Source organism: Entelurus aequoreus, linkage group LG12 (assembly GCF_033978785.1).
Source record: "Entelurus aequoreus isolate RoL-2023_Sb linkage group LG12, RoL_Eaeq_v1.1, whole genome shotgun sequence".
NCBI classification, from domain to species: Eukaryota; Metazoa; Chordata; class Actinopteri; order Syngnathiformes; family Syngnathidae; genus Entelurus; species Entelurus aequoreus.
Window position 1 is genome coordinate 151,952 of NC_084742.1, and position 20,549 is coordinate 172,500.

The following is a 20,549-nucleotide window of genomic DNA, read 5'->3' on the forward strand; positions in this document are numbered from 1 at the left end:
GCATCACATACAGCATATATACAGTGTGTACATGCATCACATACAGCATATATACAGTGTGTGTACATGCATCACATACAGCATATATACAGTGTGTGTACATGCATCACATACAGCATATATACAGTGTGTACATGCATCACATACAGCATATATACAGTGTGTGTACATGCATCACATACAGCATATATACAGTGTGTGTACATGCATCACATACAGCATATATACAGTGTGTGTACATGTATCACATACAGCATATATACAGTGTGTACATACAGCATATATACAGTGTGTACATGCATCACATACAGCATATATACAGTGTGTACATACAGCATATATACAGTGTGTGTACATGCATCACATACAGCATATATACAGTGTGTACATACAGCATATATACAGTGTGTGTACATGCATCACATACAACATATATACAGTGTGTGTACATGCATCACATACAGCATATATACAGTGTGTGTACATGTATCACATACAGCATATATACAGTGTGTACATACAGCATATATACAGTGTGTACATACAGCATATATACAGTGTGTGTACATGTATCACATACCACCAGTCCAATACACCTGGGACAGGTACAGTATACTGTGGATTGAACTGTGCTATTGACAGTGTTCATTTCAAGAGGCCATCTTTGATAGTTGGGCATACAGGATGAAATATGATGGTGTGAAGAAAGGAGTCATTCAATGTTCAGGGTAAATGTGTGTCCTCCTCATCACACTTCCACAGGTGTGCCAGGTGGCTCCTCCCTCTCACAGGTGCGTGTCTTCCTCGTCAGGGACGTCCTCCTTCAGCAGGTTGTCCATGGGCACGATCCAGCTGTCGCCAAAGTCGCCGTTCAAAGCCAACTTCTTCTCCTGCATCTCCGGCTGCACCTCCATCACCTCCAGCGTGGGGTTGTCATGGTAACCGTTTTCCACTGTGTGAAGCTCCTCCGTCAGGTGTTGCTGGTAAGCAAACATCAAGTCACATAAACAACCTGCTCATTTTATGTACATCTTTCATCAAAGTATGGATAATAAGGATGTTATTAAAATAACATTCAATAGAGAAACACACCACCTACATTACCCATGATGCATTTCAGGTCAAATGACAGATTGTGCATTGTTTTTGTAAGAACATTTTCTAGGCATGAATCAAGTCTAATAGGATTGAAGAGTTCCTCACATTGTTAGTTTGTAGCACTTGACATCAATAATATTGACAGTAAAACTAAACTGTATAAGTCTTCTTTGGTAATACACCTGGAAATGGAAGTCATGTGATCTCAAGACCACATGAAATGATGATTTCAAGATTCAAGACCACATGAAATGATGTGACAGGCCGCTTTAAATGAAGTGGCAAGACCACATAAAATGACTTGGCAAGCCACTTTAAATGAAGTTGCAAGACCACATGAAATGACTTGGCAAGCCACTTTAAATGAAGTTGCAAGACCACATAAAATGACTTGGCAAGCCACTTTAAATGAAGTTGCAAGACCACATGAAATGACTTGGCAAGCCACTTTAAATGAAGTTGCAAGACCACATAAAATGACTTGGCAAGCCACTTTAAATGAAGTTGCAAGACCACATGAAATGACTTGGCAAGCCACTTTAAATGAAGTTGCAAGACCACATGAAATGACTTGGCAAGCCACTTTAAATGAAGTTGCAAGACCACATAAAATGACTTGGCAAGCCACTTTAAATGAAGTTGCAAGACCACAAGAAATGACTTTGCAAGCCACTTTAAATGAAGTTGCAAGACCACATAAAATGACTTGGCAAGCCACTTTAAATGAAGTTGCAAGACCACATAAAATGACTTGGCAAGCCACTTTAAATGAAGTTGCAAGACCACTTTAAATGACTTTGCAAGCCACTTTAAATGAAGTTGCAAGACCACATGAAATGACTTGGCAAGCCACTTTAAATGAAGTTGCAAGACCACATGAAATGACTTGGCAAGCCACTTTAAATGAAGTTGCAAGACCACATGAAATGACTTGGCAAGCCACTTTAAATGAAGTTGCAAGACCACATGAAATGACTTGGCAAGCCACTTTAAATGAAGTTGCAAGACCACATGAAATGACTTGGCAAGCCACTTTAAATGAAGTTGCAAGACCACATAAAATGACTTGGCAAGCCACTTTAAATGAAGTTGCAAGACCACATGAAATGACTTGGCAAGCCACTTTAAATGAAGTTGCAAGACCACTTTAAATGACTTTGCAAGCCACTTTAAATGAAGTTGCAAGACCACATGAAATGACTTGGCAAGCCACTTTAAATGAAGTTGCAAGACCACATGAAATGACTTGGCAAGCCACTTTAAATGAAGTTGCAAGACCACATGAAATGACTTGGCAAGCCACTTTAAATGAAGTTGCAAGACCACATGAAATGACTTGGCAAGCCACTTTAAATGAAGTTGCAAGACCACATGAAATGACTTGGCAAGCCACTTTAAATGAAGTTGCAAGACCACATGAAATGACTTGGCAAGCCACTTTAAATGAAGTTGCAAGACCACATGAAATGACTTGGCAAGCCACTTTAAATGAAGTTGCAAGACCACTTTAAATGACTTTGCAAGCCACTTTAAATGAAGTTGCAAGACCACATAAAATGACTTGGCAAGCCACTTTAAATGAAGTTGCAAGACCACATGAAATGACTTGGCAAGCCACTTTAAATGAAGTTGCAAGACCACATGAAATGACTTGGCAAGCCACTTTAAATGAAGTTGCAAGACCACATAAAATGACTTGGCAAGCCACTTTAAATGAAGTTGCAAGACCACATGAAATGACTTGGCAAGCCACTTTAAATGAAGTTGCAAGACCACTTTAAATGACTTTGCAAGCCACTTTAAATGAAGTTGCAAGACCACATGAAATGACTTGGCAAGCCACTTTAAATGAAGTTGCAAGACCACATGAAATGACTTGGCAAGCCACTTTAAATGAAGTTGCAAGACCACATGAAATGACTTGGCAAGCCACTTTAAATGAAGTTGCAAGACCACATAAAATGACTTGGCAAGCCACTTTAAATGAAGTTGCAAGACCACATGAAATGACTTGGCAAGCCACTTTAAATGAAGTTGCAAGACCACATGAAATGACTTGGCAAGCCACTTTAAATGAAGTTGCAAGACCACATAAAATGACTTGGCAAGCCACTTTAAATGAAGTTGCAAGACCACATGAAATGACTTGGCAAGCCACTTTAAATGAAGTTGCAAGACCACTTTAAATGACTTTGCAAGCCACTTTAAATGAAGTTGCAAGACCACATGAAATGACTTGGCAAGCCACTTTAAATGAAGTTGCAAGACCACATGAAATGACTTGGCAAGCCACTTTAAATGAAGTTGCAAGACCACATGAAATGACTTGGCAAGCCACTTTAAATGAAGTTGCAAGACCACATAAAATGACTTGGCAAGCCACTTTAAATGAAGTTGCAAGACCACATGAAATGATAGGGCGGGCCAGATTTGGCCTCGGGGCCTTGAGTTAGAGAGCTGTGCCTTCTAATAATCAGATGTGGTGACTTTGTGGTGATTGTTTTCAAGTTGTTACCTTGACCAGCAAGATGGCAGCATATGATGGTAAGATGGCAGCATATGATGGTAAGATGGCAGCATATGATGGTAAGATGGCAGCATACAGTATGATGGTAAGATGGCAGTATACAGTAAGATGGCAGCATATGATGGTAAGATGGCAGCATATGATGGTAAGATGGCAGCATACAGTATGATGGTAAGATGGCAGTATACAGTAAGATGGCAGCATACAGTATGATGGTAAGATGGCAGTATACAGTAAGATGGCAGCATATGATGGTAAGATGGCAGCATATGATGGTAAGATGGCAGCATATGATGGTAAGATGGCAGCATACAGTATGATGGTAAGATGGCAGTATACAGTAAGATGGCAGCATATGATGGTAAGATGGCAGCATACAGTATGATGGTAAGATGGCAGCATACAGTAAGATGGCAGCATACAGTATGATGGCAGCATATGATGGTAAGATGGCAGCATACAGTATGATGGCAGCATACAGTATGATGGTAAGATGGCAGTATACAGTAAGATGGCAGCATATGATGGTAAGATGGCAGCATATGATGGTAAGATGGCAGCATATGATGGTAAGATGGCAGCATACAGTATGATGGTAAGATGGCAGTATACAGTAAGATGGCAGCATATGATGGTAAGATGGCAGCATACAGTATGATGGTAAGATGGCAGCATACAGTAAGATGGCAGCATACAGTATGATGGCAGCATACAGTATGATGGTAAGATGGCAGCATACAGTATGATGGCAGCATACAGTATGATGGTAAGATGGCAGCATACAGTATGATGGTAAGATGGCAGCATACAGTATGATGGTAAGATGGCAGTATACAGTAAGATGGCAGCATATGATGGTAAGATGGCAGCATACAGTATGATGGTAAGATGGCAGCATACAGTAAGATGGCAGCATACAGTATGATGGCAGCATACAGTAAGATGGCAGCATACAGTATGATGGTAAGATGGCAGCATACAGTAAGATGGCAGCATACAGTAAGATGGCAGCATACAGTAAGATGGCAGCATACAGTATGATGGCAGCATAAGACACACCTGGTTGTCAGAGTAGGGTTTGCGGTGGTGTGAGGCACAGACGGCCAGGATGATGATCATGATGAGCAGAGCGCCACACGACGCCAAGATGGCGATCAGCGTTTTGTTGTCTGTGGCTTTCTTCAGGTGGCACAAGCAGAGGTCAAAGGTCAGTGCAGGTGTTGTCCAGCAGCATCATCACAACTCACCTTGCTGATGTCATCACAGTACTGAGTGACATCATCATAACTCACCTTGCTGATGTCTTCATAGTACTGAGTAGCCAGCGCAGTCTTCACTGTCACACACAACAACTACATCAGTATTCTACTTCCTGTTCATCTACTTGCTCCACTTCTATGTACATGTACATCATCTATATCTGATGTAGATGATCTATATCTGATGTACACTTCTATGTACATGTAGATCTATAGCTGATGTACACTTCTATGTAGATGATCTATATCTGATGTACACTTCTATGTACATGTAGATCTATAGCTGATGTACACTTCTATGTAGATGATCTATATCTGATGTACACTTCTATGTACATGTAGATCTATAGCTGATGTACACTTCTATGTACATGTAGATCTATAGCTGATGTACACTTCTATGTAGATGATCTATATCTGATGTACACTTCTATGTAGATGATCTATAGCTGATGTACACTTCTATGTAGATGATCTATAGCTGATGTACACTTCTATGTAGATGATCTATAGCTGATGTACACTTCTATGTACATGTAGATCTATAGCTGATGTACACTTCTATGTACATGTAGATGATCTATAGCTGATGTACACTTCTATGTACATGTAGATGATCTATATCTGATGTACACTTCTGTGTAGATGATCTATATCTGATGTACACTTCTATGTACATGTAGATGATCTATATCTGATGTACACTTCTATGTACATGTAGATGATCTATATCTGATGTACACTTCTGTGTAGATGATCTATATCTGATGTACACTTCTATGTAGATGATCTATATCTGATGTACACTTCTATGTAGATGATCTATATCTGATGTACACTTCTATGTAGATGATCTATATCTGATGTACACTTCTATGTACATGTAGATCTATAGCTGATGTACACTTCTATGTACATGTAGATGATCTATATCTGATGTACACTTCTATGTACATGTAGATGATCTATATCTGATGTACACTTCTGTGTAGATGATCTATATCTGATGTACACTTCTATGTAGATGATCTATATCTGATGTACACTTCTATGTAGATGATCTATATCTGATGTACACTTCTATGTAGATGATCTATATCTGATGTACACTTCTATGTACATGTAGATCTATAGCTGATGTACACTTCTATGTAGATGATCTATATCTGATGTACACTTCTATGTACATGTAGATCTATAGCTGATGTACACTTCTATGTACATGTAGATGATCTATATCTGATGTACACTTCTATGTACATGTAGATGATCTATAGCTGATGTACACTTCTATGTACATGTAGATGATCTATATCTGATGTACACTTCTATGTACATGTAGATGATCTATATCTGATGTACACTTCTATGTACATGTAGATGATCTATAGCTGATGTACACTTCTATGTACATGTAGATGATCTATAGCTGATGTACAATTCTACAAACCCCGTTTCCATATGAGTGAATACAATGATTTGCAAATCCTTTTCAAGCCATATTCAGTTGAATATGCTACAAAGACAACATATTTAAATATGTTGTCTTTGTAGCATATTCAACTGAATATGGCTTGAAAATGATTTGCAAATCATTGTATTCTGTTTATATTTACATCTAACACCATTTCCCAACTCATATGGAAACGGGGTTTGTAGTAGTACACAGCCCAGCTAGTATTGGAGTGTACTTTCGAGGCTAAAAAGAAGTAAAGCATATTTCTAAATCTTCATTTGAGCTCATCCAATACATGATAATTTATTGTATTTAATAACTTCTTTTGTCAACTAGGTTTGCACTTGCTGCACGGCTGTGAGGCCATGAAGGTGACACATTATTGTGTGTGTGTACTTGATGAGGCGCTGCTACCTTTGCCGTTGATCTCCACACAGTCAAAGAGCAGTTTGCCCTGGTGGTGGCGCCATGTCAGCGTGCAGTTTCCATCCTTCAAATGAGCCATCAGGCGCCTGCACACCTCCATCAGGTCTTTGTCTTCCTCCTCCTACAACAGGTAAGTACACGCTCACAACATCAAACAGCTTTATATGTGGTTATAGTCTACATACATTTATATGTTGTTGTAGTCCATATATATTTATATGTGGCTATAGTCTATATATATAGTTATATGTGCTTTATATATATTTATATGTGGTTATAGTCCATATATATTTATATGTGGTTATAGTCTACATACATTTATATGTTGTTGTAGTCCATACATATTTATTTGTGGTTATAGTCTATATATATAGTTATATGTGCTTTATATATATTTATATGTGGTTATAGTCCATATATATTTATATGTGGTTACAGTCCATATATATTTATATGTGGTTATAGTCCATATATATTTATATGTGGTTATAGTCCATATGTATTTATATGTGGTTTTAGTCCATATATATTTATATGCAGAGGTGGGTAGAGTAGCCAGAAATTGTACTCAAGTAAGAGTACTGTTACTTTAGAGATTTATTACTCAAGTAAAATTAAGGAGTAGTCACCCAAATATTTACTTGAGTAAAAGTAAAAAGTATGTTGTGAAAAAACTACTCAAGTACTGAGTAACTGATGAGTAACCTGTTCGTTTAATGATGACGGCAACAAATAATGCACAAAAACATAAAAATAGCAATGAGCAAATTCAGAGCCAGGAATATCTCTTAAGCAACTAAAACAATAATATATATTAAATAATAATACATTCACATAAAAAAATGAAGGCAAATTGAGCCACAATAACTTAACAGCACCATAGGCTCAGTAGGCAGAGATTACAAAGGAAAATAACAAGTTAGCCTTTAAGCAAACCATAAACTGATAGGTGTGGGCTGCACCTGGTAACACACTGATTGGTGTTTCTATGCATGCGTGTGTGTGCGTGCGACTGTGCGTGTGCGTGTGTGTGTGTGTGTGTGTGTGTGTGTGTGTGTGTGTGTGTGTGTGTGTGTGTGTCTATGAGGCTGCAGTGCGTTAATAAATGTCCCCACACGATGTACATGTGACAGTGATTCATAGCAGAGAAGCTAACATCAGCCTACGGTGACAGCCAAAATATCTAATAAGGTTACTTACCGCCATGTGCTTCCTCAAATTTGACGTTGAGTTCATGTAAGCTTAAGCTTGTTGTTTGCCGCTGAAACTTTATGTGCAGTTAATCACGTGACCGCCTGGCTCTGTTTGATTGGTGAAACAGAGTCAAACGTCACCAGTGACTGCATTTGATTGGTGAAACGGAGTCAAACGTCACCAGTGACTGCATTTGATTGGTGAAACGGAGTCAAACGTCACCAGTGACTGCATTTGATTGGTGAAACGGAGTCAAACGTCACCAGTGACTGCATTTGATTGGTGAAACGGAGTCAAACGTCACCAGTGACTGCATTTGATTGGTGAAACGGAGTCAAACGTCACCAGTGACTGCATTTGATTGGTGAAACGGAGTCAAACGTCACCAGTGACTGCATTTGATTGGTGAAACGGAGTCAAACGTCACCAGTGACTGCATTTGATTGGTGAAACGGAGTCAAACGTCACCAGTGACTGCATTTGATTGGTGAAACGGAGTCAAACGTCACCAGTGACTGCATTTGATTGGTGAAACGGAGTCAAACGTCACCAGTGACTGCATTTGATTGGTGAAACGGAGTCAAACGTCACCAGTGACTGCATTTGATTGGTGAAACGGAGTCAAACGTCACCAGTGACTGCATTTGATTGGTGAAACGCAGTCAAACGTCACCAGTGACTGCATTTGATTGGTGAAACGCAGTCAAACGTCACCAGTGACTGCATTTGATTGGTGAAACGGAGTCAAACGTCACCAGTGACTGCATTTGATTGGTGAAACGGAGTCAAACGTCACCAGTGACTGCATTTGATTGGTGAAACGGAGTGAAACGTCACCAGTGACTGCATTTGATTGGTGAAACAGAGTCAAACGTCACCAGTGACTGCATTTGATTGGTGAAACGGAGTCAAACGTCACCAGTGACTGCATTTGATTGGTGAAACGGAGTGAAACGTCACCAGTGACTGCATTTGATTGGTGAAACGGAGTCAAACGTCACCAGTGACTGCATTTGATTGGTGAAACGGAGTCAAACGTCACCAGTGACTGCATTTGATTGGTGAAACGGAGTCAAACGTCACCAGTGACTGCATTTGATTGGTGAAACGGAGTCAAACGTCACCAGTGACTGCATTTGATTGGTGAAACGCAGTCAAACGTCACCAGTGACTGCATTTGATTGGTGAAACAGAGTCAAACGTCACCAGTGACTGCATTTGATTGGTGAAACGGAGTCAAACGTCACCAGTGACTGCATTTGATTGGTGAAACGGAGTCAAACGTCACCAGTGACTGCATTTGATTGGTGAAACGGAGTCAAACGTCACCAGTGACTGCATTTGATTGGTGAAACGGAGTCAAACGTCACCAGTGACTGCATTTGATTGGTGAAACGGAGTCAAACGTCACCAGTGACTGCATTTGATTGGTGAAACGGAGTCAAACGTCACCAGTGACTGCATTTGATTGGTGAAACGGAGTCAAACGTCACCAGTGACTGCATTTGATTGGTGAAACGGAGTCAAACGTCACCAGTGACTGCATTTGATTGGTGAAACGGAGTCAAACGTCACCAGTGACTGCATTTGATTGGTGAAACGGAGTCAAACGTCACCAGTGACTGCATTTGATTGGTGAAACGGAGTCAAACGTCACCAGTGACTGCATTTGATTGGTGAAACGGAGTCAAACGTCACCAGTGACTGCATTTGATTGGTGAAACGGAGTCAAACGTCACCAGTGACTGCATTTGATTGGTGAAACGCAGTCAAACGTCACCAGTGACTGCATTTGATTGGTGAAACAGAGTCAAACGTCACCAGTGACTGCATTTGATTGGTGAAACGGAGTCAAACGTCACCAGTGACTGCATTTGATTGGTGAAACGGAGTCAAACGTCACCAGTGACTGCATTTGATTGGTGAAACGGAGTCAAACGTCACCAGTGACTGCATTTGATTGGTGAAACGGAGTCAAACGTCACCAGTGACTGCATTTGATTGGTGAAACGGAGTCAAACGTCACCAGTGACTGCATTTGATTGGTGAAACGGAGTCAAACGTCACCAGTGACTGCATTTGATTGGTGAAACGGAGTCAAACGTCACCAGTGACTGCATTTGATTGGTGAAACGGAGTCAAACGTCACCAGTGACTGCATTTGATTGGTGAAACGGAGTCAAACGTCACCAGTGACTGCATTTGATTGGTGAAACGGAGTCAAACGTCACCAGTGACTGCATTTGATTGGTGAAACGGAGTCAAACGTCACCAGTGACTGCATTTGATTGGTGAAACGGAGTCAAACGTCACCAGTGACTGCATTTGATTGGTGAAACGGAGTCAAACGTCACCAGTGACTGCATTTGATTGGTGAAACGGAGTCAAACGTCACCAGTGACTGCATTTGATTGGTGAAACGGAGTCAAACGTCACCAGTGACTGCATTTGATTGGTGAAACGGAGTCAAACGTCACCAGTGACTGCATTTGATTGGTGAAACGGAGTCAAACGTCACCAGTGACTGCATTTGATTGGTGAAACGGAGTCAAACGTCACCAGTGACTGCATTTGATTGGTGAAACGGAGTCAAACGTCACCAGTGACTGCATTTGATTGGTGAAACGGAGTCAAACGTCACCAGTGACTGCATTTGATTGGTGAAACGGAGTCAAACGTCACCAGTGACTGCATTTGATTGGTGAAACGGAGTCAAACGTCACCAGTGACTGCATTTGATTGGTGAAACGGAGTCAAACGTCACCAGTGACTGCATTTGATTGGTGAAACGGAGTCAAACGTCACCAGTGACTGCATTTGATTGGTGAAACGGAGTCAAACGTCACCAGTGACTGCATTTGATTGGTGAAACGGAGTCAAACGTCACCAGTGACTGCATTTGATTGGTGAAACGGAGTCAAACGTCACCAGTGACTGCATTTGATTGGTGAAACGGAGTCAAACGTCACCAGTGACTGCATTTGATTGGTGAAACGCAGTCAAACGTCACCAGTGACTGCATTTGATTGGTGAAACGCAGTCAAACGTCACCAGTGACTGCATTTGATTGGTGAAACGCAGTCAAACGTCACCAGTGACTGCATTTGATTGGTGAAACGGAGTCAAACGTCACCAGTGACTGCATTTGATTGGTGAAACGGAGTCAAACGTCACCAGTGACTGCATTTGATTGGTGAAACGGAGTCAAACGTCACCAGTGACTGCATTTGATTGGTGAAACAGAGTCAAACGTCACCAGTGACTGCATTTGATTGGTGAAACGGAGTCAAACGTCACCAGTGACTGCATTTGATTGGTGAAACGGAGTCAAACGTCACCAGTGACTGCATTTGATTGGTGAAACGGAGTCAAACGTCACCAGTGACTGCATTTGATTGGTGAAACGGAGTCAAACGTCACCAGTGACTGCATTTGATTGGTGAAACGGAGTCAAACGTCACCAGTGACTGCATTTGATTGGTGAAACGGAGTCAAACGTCACCAGTGACTGCATTTGATTGGTGAAACGGAGTCAAACGTCACCAGTGACTGCATTTGATTGGTGAAACGGAGTCAAACGTCACCAGTGACTGCATTTGATTGGTGAAACGGAGTCAAACGTCACCAGTGACTGCATTTGATTGGTGAAACGGAGTCAAACGTCACCAGTGACTGCATTTGATTGGTGAAACGCAGTCAAACGTCACCAGTGACTGCATTTGATTGGTGAAACGCAGTCAAACGTCACCAGTGACTGCATTTGATTGGTGAAACGGAGTCAAACGTCACCAGTGACTGCATTTGATTGGTGAAACGGAGTCAAACGTCACCATTGACTGCATTTGATTGGTGAAACGGAGTGAAACGTCACCAGTGACTGCATTTGATTGGTGAAACAGAGTCAAACGTCACCAGTGACTGCATTTGATTGGTGAAACGGAGTCAAACGTCACCAGTGACTGCATTTGATTGGTGAAACGGAGTGAAACGTCACCAGTGACTGCATTTGATTGGTGAAACGGAGTCAAACGTCACCAGTGACTGCATTTGATTGGTGAAACGGAGTCAAACGTCACCAGTGACTGCATTTGATTGGTGAAACGGAGTCAAACGTCACCAGTGACTGCATTTGATTGGTGAAACGGAGTCAAACGTCACCAGTGACTGCATTTGATTGGTGAAACGGAGTCAAACGTCACCAGTGACTGCATTTGATTGGTGAAACGGAGTCAAACGTCACCAGTGACTGCATTTGATTGGTGAAACGGAGTCAAACGTCACCAGTGACTGCATCTGATTGGTGAAACGGAGTCAAACGTCACCAGTGACTGCATTTGATTGGTGAAACGGAGTCAAACGTCACCAGTGACTGCATTTGATTGGTGAAACGGAGTCAAACGTCACCAGTGACTGCATCTGATTGGTGAAACGGAGTCAAACGTCACCAGTGACTGCATTTGATTGGTGAAACGGAGTCAAACGTCACCAGTGACTGCATTTGATTGGTGAAACGGAGTCAAACGTCACCAGTGACTGCATTTGATTGGTGAAACGGAGTCAAACGTCACCAGTGACTGCATTTGATTGGTGAAACGGAGTCAAACGTCACCAGTGACTGCATTTGATTGGTGAAACGGAGTCAAACGTCACCAGTGACTGCATTTGATTGGTGAAACGGAGTCAAACGTCACCAGTGACTGCATTTGATTGGTGAAACGGAGTCAAACGTCACCAGTGACTGCATCTGATTGGTGAAACGGAGTCAAACGTCACCAGTGACTGCATCTGATTGGTGAAACGGAGTCAAACGTCACCAGTGACTGCATTTGATTGGTGAAACGGAGTCAAACGTCACCAGTGACTGCATTTGATTGGTGAAACGGAGTCAAACGTCACCAGTGACTGCATCTGATTGGTGAAACGGAGTCAAACGTCACCAGTGACTGCATTTGATTGGTGAAACGGAGTCAAACGTCACCAGTGACTGCATTTGATTGGTGAAACGGAGTCAAACGTCACCAGTGACTGCATTTGATTGGTGAAACGGAGTCAAACGTCACCAGTGACTGCATTTGATTGGTGAAACGGAGTCAAACGTCACCAGTGACTGCATTTGATTGGTGAAACGGAGTCAAACGTCACCAGTGACTGCATTTGATTGGTGAAACGGAGTCAAACGTCACCAGTGACTGCATTTGATTGGTGAAACAGAGTCAAACATCACCAGTGACTGCATTTGATTGGTGAAACGGAGTCAAACGTCACCAGTGACTGCATTTGATTGGTGAAACGGAGTCAAACGTCACCAGTGACTGCATTTGATTGGTGAAACGGAGTCAAACGTCACCAGTGACTGCATTTGATTGGTGAAACGGAGTCAAACGTCACCAGTGACTGCATTTGATTGGTGAAACGGAGTCAAACGTCACCAGTGACTGCATCTGATTGGTGAAACGGAGTCAAACGTCACCAGTGACTGCATTTGATTGGTGAAACGGAGTCAAACGTCACCAGTGACTGCATCTGATTGGTGAAACGGAGTCAAACGTCACCAGTGACTGCATTTGATTGGTGAAACGGAGTCAAACGTCACCAGTGACTGCATCTGATTGGTGAAACGGAGTCAAACGTCACCAGTGACTGCATTTGATTGGTGAAACGGAGTCAAACGTCACCAGTGACTGCATTTGATTGGTGAAACGGAGTCAAACGTCACCAGTGACTGCATCTGATTGGTGAAACGGAGTCAAACGTCACCAGTGACTGCATTTGATTGGTGAAACGGAGTCAAACGTCACCAGTGACTGCATTTGATTGGTGAAACGGAGTCAAACGTCACCAGTGACTGCATTTGATTGGTGAAACGGAGTCAAACGTCACCAGTGACTGCATTTGATTGGTGAAACGGAGTCAAACGTCACCAGTGACTGCATTTGATTGGTGAAACGGAGTCAAACGTCACCAGTGACTGCATTTGATTGGTGAAACGGAGTCAAACGTCACCAGTGACTGCATTTGATTGGTGAAACGGAGTCAAACGTCACCAGTGACTGCATTTGATTGGTGAAACGGAGTCAAACGTCACCAGTGACTGCATTTGATTGGTGAAACGGAGTCAAACGTCACCAGTGACTGCATTTGATTGGTGAAACGGAGTCAAACGTCACCAGTGACTGCATTTGATTGGTGAAACGGAGTCAAACGTCACCAGTGACTGCATTTGATTGGTGAAACGGAGTCAAACGTCACCAGTGACTGCATTTGATTGGTGAAACGGAGTCAAACGTCACCAGTGACTGCATTTGATTGGTGAAATGCAGTCAAACGTCACCAGTGACTGCATCTGATTGGTGTAACGCAGGCATGCGATAGATCCTACTTAGAAGGTCTGTCTGACAAAGCAAAACAAACAAAGCGTGCATTAACAGATGGATAAAAATCAGTAGTGAGCTGAATGTAGATAATCTCTATAAATATACTCAAGTAAAAGTAAAAGTATGTTGCATTAAAACTACTCTTAGAAGTACAATTTATCCCAAAAGTTACTCAAGTAGATGTAACGGAGTAAATGTAGCGCGTTACTACCCACCTCTGTTTATATGTGGTTATAGTGTATATATATTTATATGTGGTTATAGTGTATATATATTTATATGTGGTTATAGTCTATATATATTTATATGTGGTTATAGTGTATATATATTTATATGTGGTTATAGTGTATATATATTTATATGTGGTTATAGTCTATATATATTTATATGTGGTTATAGTGTATATATATTTATATGTGGTTATAGTCTATATATATTTATATGTGGTTATAGTGTATATATATTTATATGTGGTTATAGTGTATATATATTTATATGTGGTTATAGTCTATATATATTTATATGTGGTTATAGTCTATATATATTTATATGTGGTTATAGTGTATATATATTTATATGTGGTTATAGTGTATATATATTTATATGTGGTTATAGTGTATATATATTTATATGTGGTTATAGTCTATATATATTTATATGTGGTTATAGTCTATATATATTTATATGTGGTTATAGTCTATATATATTTATATGTGGTTATAGTGTATATATATTTATATGTGGTTATAGTCTATATATATTTATATGTGGTTATAGTCTATATATATTTATATGTGGTTATAGTGTATATATATTTATATGTGGTTATAGTGTATATATATTTATTTGTGGTTATAGTCTATATATATTTATATGTGGTTATAGTCTATATATATTTATATGTGGTTATAGTCTATATATATTTATATGTGGTCATAGAGTATATATACAAACCCTGTTTCCATATGAGTTGGGAAATGGTGTTAGATGTAAATATAAACAGAATACAATGATTTGCAAATCATTTTCAAGCCATATTCAGTTGAATATGCTACAAAGACAACATATTTCATGTTCAAACTCGTAAACTTTATTTATTTTTTTGCATACAATAATTAACTTAGAGTTTCATGGCTGCAACACGTGCCAAAGTAGTTGGGAAAGGGCATGTTCACCACTGTGTTACATGGCCTTTCCTTTTAACAACACTCAGTAAAGGTTTGGGAAGTGAGGAGACACATTTTTGAAGTGGAATTCTTTCCCATTCTTGCTTGATGTACAGCTTAAGTTGTTCAACAGTCCGGGGGTCTCCCTTCTGCTATTTTAGGCTTCATAATGCACCACACATTTTCAATGTCTGGACTACAGGCAGGCCAGTCTAGTACCCGCACTCTTTTACTATGAAGCCACGTTGATGTAACACGTGGCTTGGCATTGTCTTGCTGAAATAAGCAGGGGTGTCCATGGTAACGTTGCTTGGATGGCAACATATGTTGCTCCAAAAGCTGTATGTACCTTTCAGCATTAATGGTGCCTTCACAGATGAGTAAGTTACCCATGTCTTGGCCACTAATACACCCCCATACCATCACACACTAATACACCCCCACACCATCACACACTAATACACCCCCATACCATCACACACTAATACACCCCCATACCATCACACACTAATACACCCCCATACCATCACACATGCTGCCTTTTACACTTTGCACCTAGAACAATCCGGATAGTTATTTTCCTCTTTGGTCCGGAGGACACGACGTCCCCAGTTTCCAAAAACAATTTGAATTGTGGACTCGTCAGACCACAGAACACTTTTCCACTTTGTATCAGTCCATCTTAGTTGAGCTCAGGCCCAGCAAAGCTGATGGTGTTTCTGGGTGTTGTTGATAAACGGTTTTCGCCTTGCATAGGAGAGTTTTAACTTGCACTTACAGATGTAGCGACCAACTGTAGTTACTCACAGTGGGTTTCTGAAGTGTTCCTGAGCCCATGTGGTGATATCCTTTACACACTGATGTGGCTTGTTGATGCAGTACAGCCTGAGGGATGGAAGGTCACGGGCTTAGCTGCTTACGTGCAGTGATTTCTCCACATTCTCTGAACCCTTTGATGATATTACAGAGCGTAGATGGTGAAATCCCTAAATTCCTTGCAATAGCTGCTTGAGAAAGGTTGTTCTTAAACTGTTCAACAATTTGCTCAGGCATTTGTTGACAAAGTGGTGACCCTCGCCCCATCCTTGTTTGTGAATGACTGAGCATTTCATGGAATCTACTTTTATAGCCAATCATGGCACCCACCTGTTCCCAATTAGCCTGTTCACCTGTGGAATGTTCCAAATAAGTGTTTGATGAGCATTCCTCAACTTTATCAGTATTTATTGCCACCTTTCCCAACTTCTTTGTCACGTGTTGCTGCCATCAAATTATAAAGTTAATGATTATTTGCAAAAAAACTAAAGTTTATGAGTTTGAACATGAAATATGTTGTCTTTGTAGCATATTCAACTGAATATGGCTTGAAAAGGATTTGCAAATCATTGTATTCCGTTTATATTTACATCTAACACCATTTCCCAACTCATATGGAAACGGAGTTTGTATGTACAGTATATATATATATATATATATATATATATATATATATATATATATATATATATATATATATATATATATATATATATATATATATATATATATATATATATATATATATATATATAATATGAGAGAGTACAGTACCTGGTGTAGATGTAAGTACAGTATGTAATATATATAATATGAAAGAGTACAGTACCTGGTGTAGATGTAAGTACAGTATGTAATATATATAATATGAGAGAGTACAGTACCTGGTGTCCACTGTTGAGAGAGTACTACATATAAAGAAAGAAATGAAGTGTGGTTAGTCACAAACAAAGACTGCAACTCATGCACAAGTCACATGACCGGGTGTCTTACCCAATACTTCTTCGGGTTGGAGTTGAAGGCTTCCACAGCAGAAGGTGTTGTTGGGGCCCCAGTGGGGGCCACAGTGTGGGTCCCCATCCTCTCCGCTGGCTGAAAAGTCCTTGTTTCTGTTGTCTGTCTCAGGCTTCTAGTGCTTTCCTCTGTGTTGTAAGACATCACATTGTTACTGGAATCTATTGTTGACCTATTTGATAACATCACATTAACACTGGAATCTATAGTTGACATATTTGATATAGTCACATTGATACTGAAATTCATTGTTGACATATTTGATATCATCCATTGTTGACATATTCTTTTTTTTTTGGTCCTGTCCAGCTTCTCAGGCACATCATATAGTAGATGTAGATGCCCATATCGGCTGTTCACATTTACTTTACAAAAGAGAAGTGTAGGATACTTCTCTTGTGTACTCTAACCGTCTACAGGAACAGTTCTGCTCCAATGATTCTGCGGCCGTTTGGAGAGGGCTAAGGGCCCTTACAAACTATAAGCCCAAAACCCCCCAGGCCCCTGAGCGAGGCCTCAACACACATTACTGTCGTCATGAACAACCTTCAGCTCATCAAAGCTCTGCTCCCCCCACCATCACCCTCCCCACCAACGCCAGCACTTCATTAAAGGATTTAAAGGACGCCAAGGACATCACAGGACTCCAGGAACATCATAGGACTGTAAAGGCCCTCTCCATCCAAGAGGATGATGTATGCCGGCAGTTCTTGAAGCTGAATACGCAGAAGGCCCCCGGGCCGGATGGTGTCTCCCCCTCCACTCTCAGACACTGTGCGGATCAGCTGGCTCCTGTCTTCACTGACATTTTTAACACCTCTCTGGAGCAATGCCGCGTGCCGTCCTGCTTTAAGACCTCCACCATTGTCCCTGTCCCCAAGAAAGCACGGATCACAGGACTTAATGACTACAGGCCGGTTGCGCTGACGTCTGTGGTCATGAAGTCCTTTGAGCGCTTGGTCCTGCCCCACCTCAAGGACATCGCCGCCCCCCTCCTGTTTCCACTGCAGTTCGCCTACAGAGCCAACAGGTCTGTGGATGATGCAGTGAACCTGGCCCTCCACTTCATCCTGGAGCATCTGGACTCCCCAGGAACCTACGCTAGGATCCTGTTTGTGGACTTCAGCTCTGCCTTCAACACCATCCTCCCTGGACTGCTACGAGACAAGCTCTACCAGGTCAGCGTGCCCGACTCCCTCTGCAGTTGGATCAATGACTTCCTGACAGACCGAAGACAGCACGTGCGGCTGGGGAAGATTGTCTCGGACAGTGGAACCACAAACATTGGTACTCCTCAGGGCTGTGTACTCTCCCCCTGGCTCTTCTCCCTGTATACAAACTGCTGCACCTCCAGTCACCAGTCTGTAAAACTGCTCAAGTTTGCGGATGACACCTCCCTCATCGGGCTTTGATTGATTGATTGAGACTTTTATTAGTAGGTTGCACAGTGAAGTACATATTCCGTACAATTGACCACTAATTGGTAACACCCAAATAAGTTTTTCAACTTGTTTAAGTCGGGGTCCACTTAAATTGACTCATGATACAGATATATACTATCAGATATATACTATCATCGTAATACAGTCATCACACAAGATAATCACATTGAATTATTTACATTATTTACAATCAGGGGTGTGGAGGGGGAGGAGGGGTAGGATATGGACAGCAAGTAGTGGACATAGAGAGAGAGAGAGAGAGAGAGAGAGAGAGAGAAAGAGAGAGAGAGAGATCCGAAGGCATAAGAAAAAGTATCTGCATTTGATTGTTTACATTTGATTATTAGCAATCCGGGGAGGGTGTTAGTTTAGGGTTGTAGCTGCCTGGAGGTGAACTTTTATTGCGGTTTTGAAGGAGGATAGAGATGCCCTTTCTTTTACACCTGTTGGGAGCGCATTCCACATTGATGTGGCATAGAAAGAAAATGAGTTAAGACCTTTGTTAGTTCGGAATCTGTGTTTAACGTGGAGCTCCCCCTGGTGTTGTGGTTATGGCGGTCATTTACGTTAAGGAAGTAGTTTGACATGTACTTCGGTATCAGGGAGGTGTAGCGGATTTTATAGACTAGGCTCAGTGCAAGTTGTTTAACTCTGTCCTCCACCTTGAGCCAGCCCACTTTGGAGAAGTGGGTAGGAGTGAGGTGGGATCTGGGGTGGAGGTCTAGAAGTAACCTGACTAGCTTGTTCTGGGATGTTTGGAGTTTAGATTTGAGGGTTTTGGAGGTGCTAGGGTACCAGGAGGTGCATGTGTAATCGAAAAAGGGTTGAACGAGAGTTCCCGCCAGAATCCTCAAGGTGCTTTTGTTGACCAGAGAGGAGATTCTGTAGAGAAATCTCGTTCGTTGGTTAAACTTTTTGATTACCTTGGTTGCCATTTTATCACAGGAAAGGTTAGCCTCTAGAATGGAACCTAGGTAGGTGACCTCATCTTTCCTGGTGATAACAATGTCACCCACTTTTATGGTGAAGTCATTGACTTTCTTAAGGTTGATGTGGGACCCAAACAGGATGGATTCCGTTTTACCCAAGTGTATGGATAGCTTGTTGTCAGCGAGCCAGGGCTCATCTCGGATGGCGATGAGACCGCCTACAGGAGAGAGGTGGACCGGCTGGCGTTCTGGTGCAGCCTCAACAACCTGGAGCTGAACGCCCAGAAAACAGTGGAGATGATCATGGACTTCAGGAAAGTCACAGCCCCTCCATCCCCCCTCACCCTGATTGACTCTCTCACCCCCCTCTCCATTGTGGACTCCTTCCGTTTCTTGGACACCACCATCACCCAAGACCTCAAGTGGGAGCCGACCATCAGCTCCCTCATCAAGAAGGCCCAGCAGAGGATGTACTTCCTGCGGAAGCTGAGGAAACTTAAGGTGCCGACCGAGATGCTGGTGCAGTTTTACTCAGCCATCATAGAGTCCATCCTCACCTCCTCCATCACCGTGTGGTTCCCCGGCGCCACAGTCCAGGATAAGCATGGACTGCAGCGCATGGTACGTGCTGCTGAGAAGGTGATTGGCTGCAAGCTCCCATCCCTCCAGGACTTGTTCTCCTCCAGGACCAGGAGGCATGTGGGTCGGATCACAGCTGACTCTTCTCACCCTGGACACACACTATTCTCCCCTCTCCCCTCAGGCAGGAGACTACGCTCCATCCAGACCCACACCTCCCGCCACCTGAACACTTTTATCCCCTCGGCCATCAGGCACATGAACAATAA

At 41.8% G+C, this 20,549-nt stretch overlaps 1 protein-coding gene across 1 annotated transcript in view; it reads right to left on the bottom strand.

The window, feature by feature from the left end:
- Positions 1–200: 200 nt before the first annotated feature.
- LOC133662554 (collagen alpha-1(I) chain-like) overlaps positions 201–20,549 on the bottom strand; it is a 56,291-nt gene continuing 35,942 nt past the window's right edge. Inside the window, exons 3-8 of the mRNA XM_062066669.1 lie at positions 17,310–17,458; positions 17,201–17,224; positions 6,755–6,887; positions 4,918–4,961; positions 4,685–4,804; positions 201–980 (exon numbers count right to left, since the gene is read on the bottom strand). Of these exons, the coding sequence (XP_061922653.1) occupies positions 786–980; positions 4,685–4,804; positions 4,918–4,961; positions 6,755–6,887; positions 17,201–17,224; positions 17,310–17,458 (665 nt within the window). The 3' untranslated portion in view covers positions 201–785. The remainder of the gene's footprint in view (positions 981–4,684; positions 4,805–4,917; positions 4,962–6,754; positions 6,888–17,200; positions 17,225–17,309; positions 17,459–20,549) is intronic.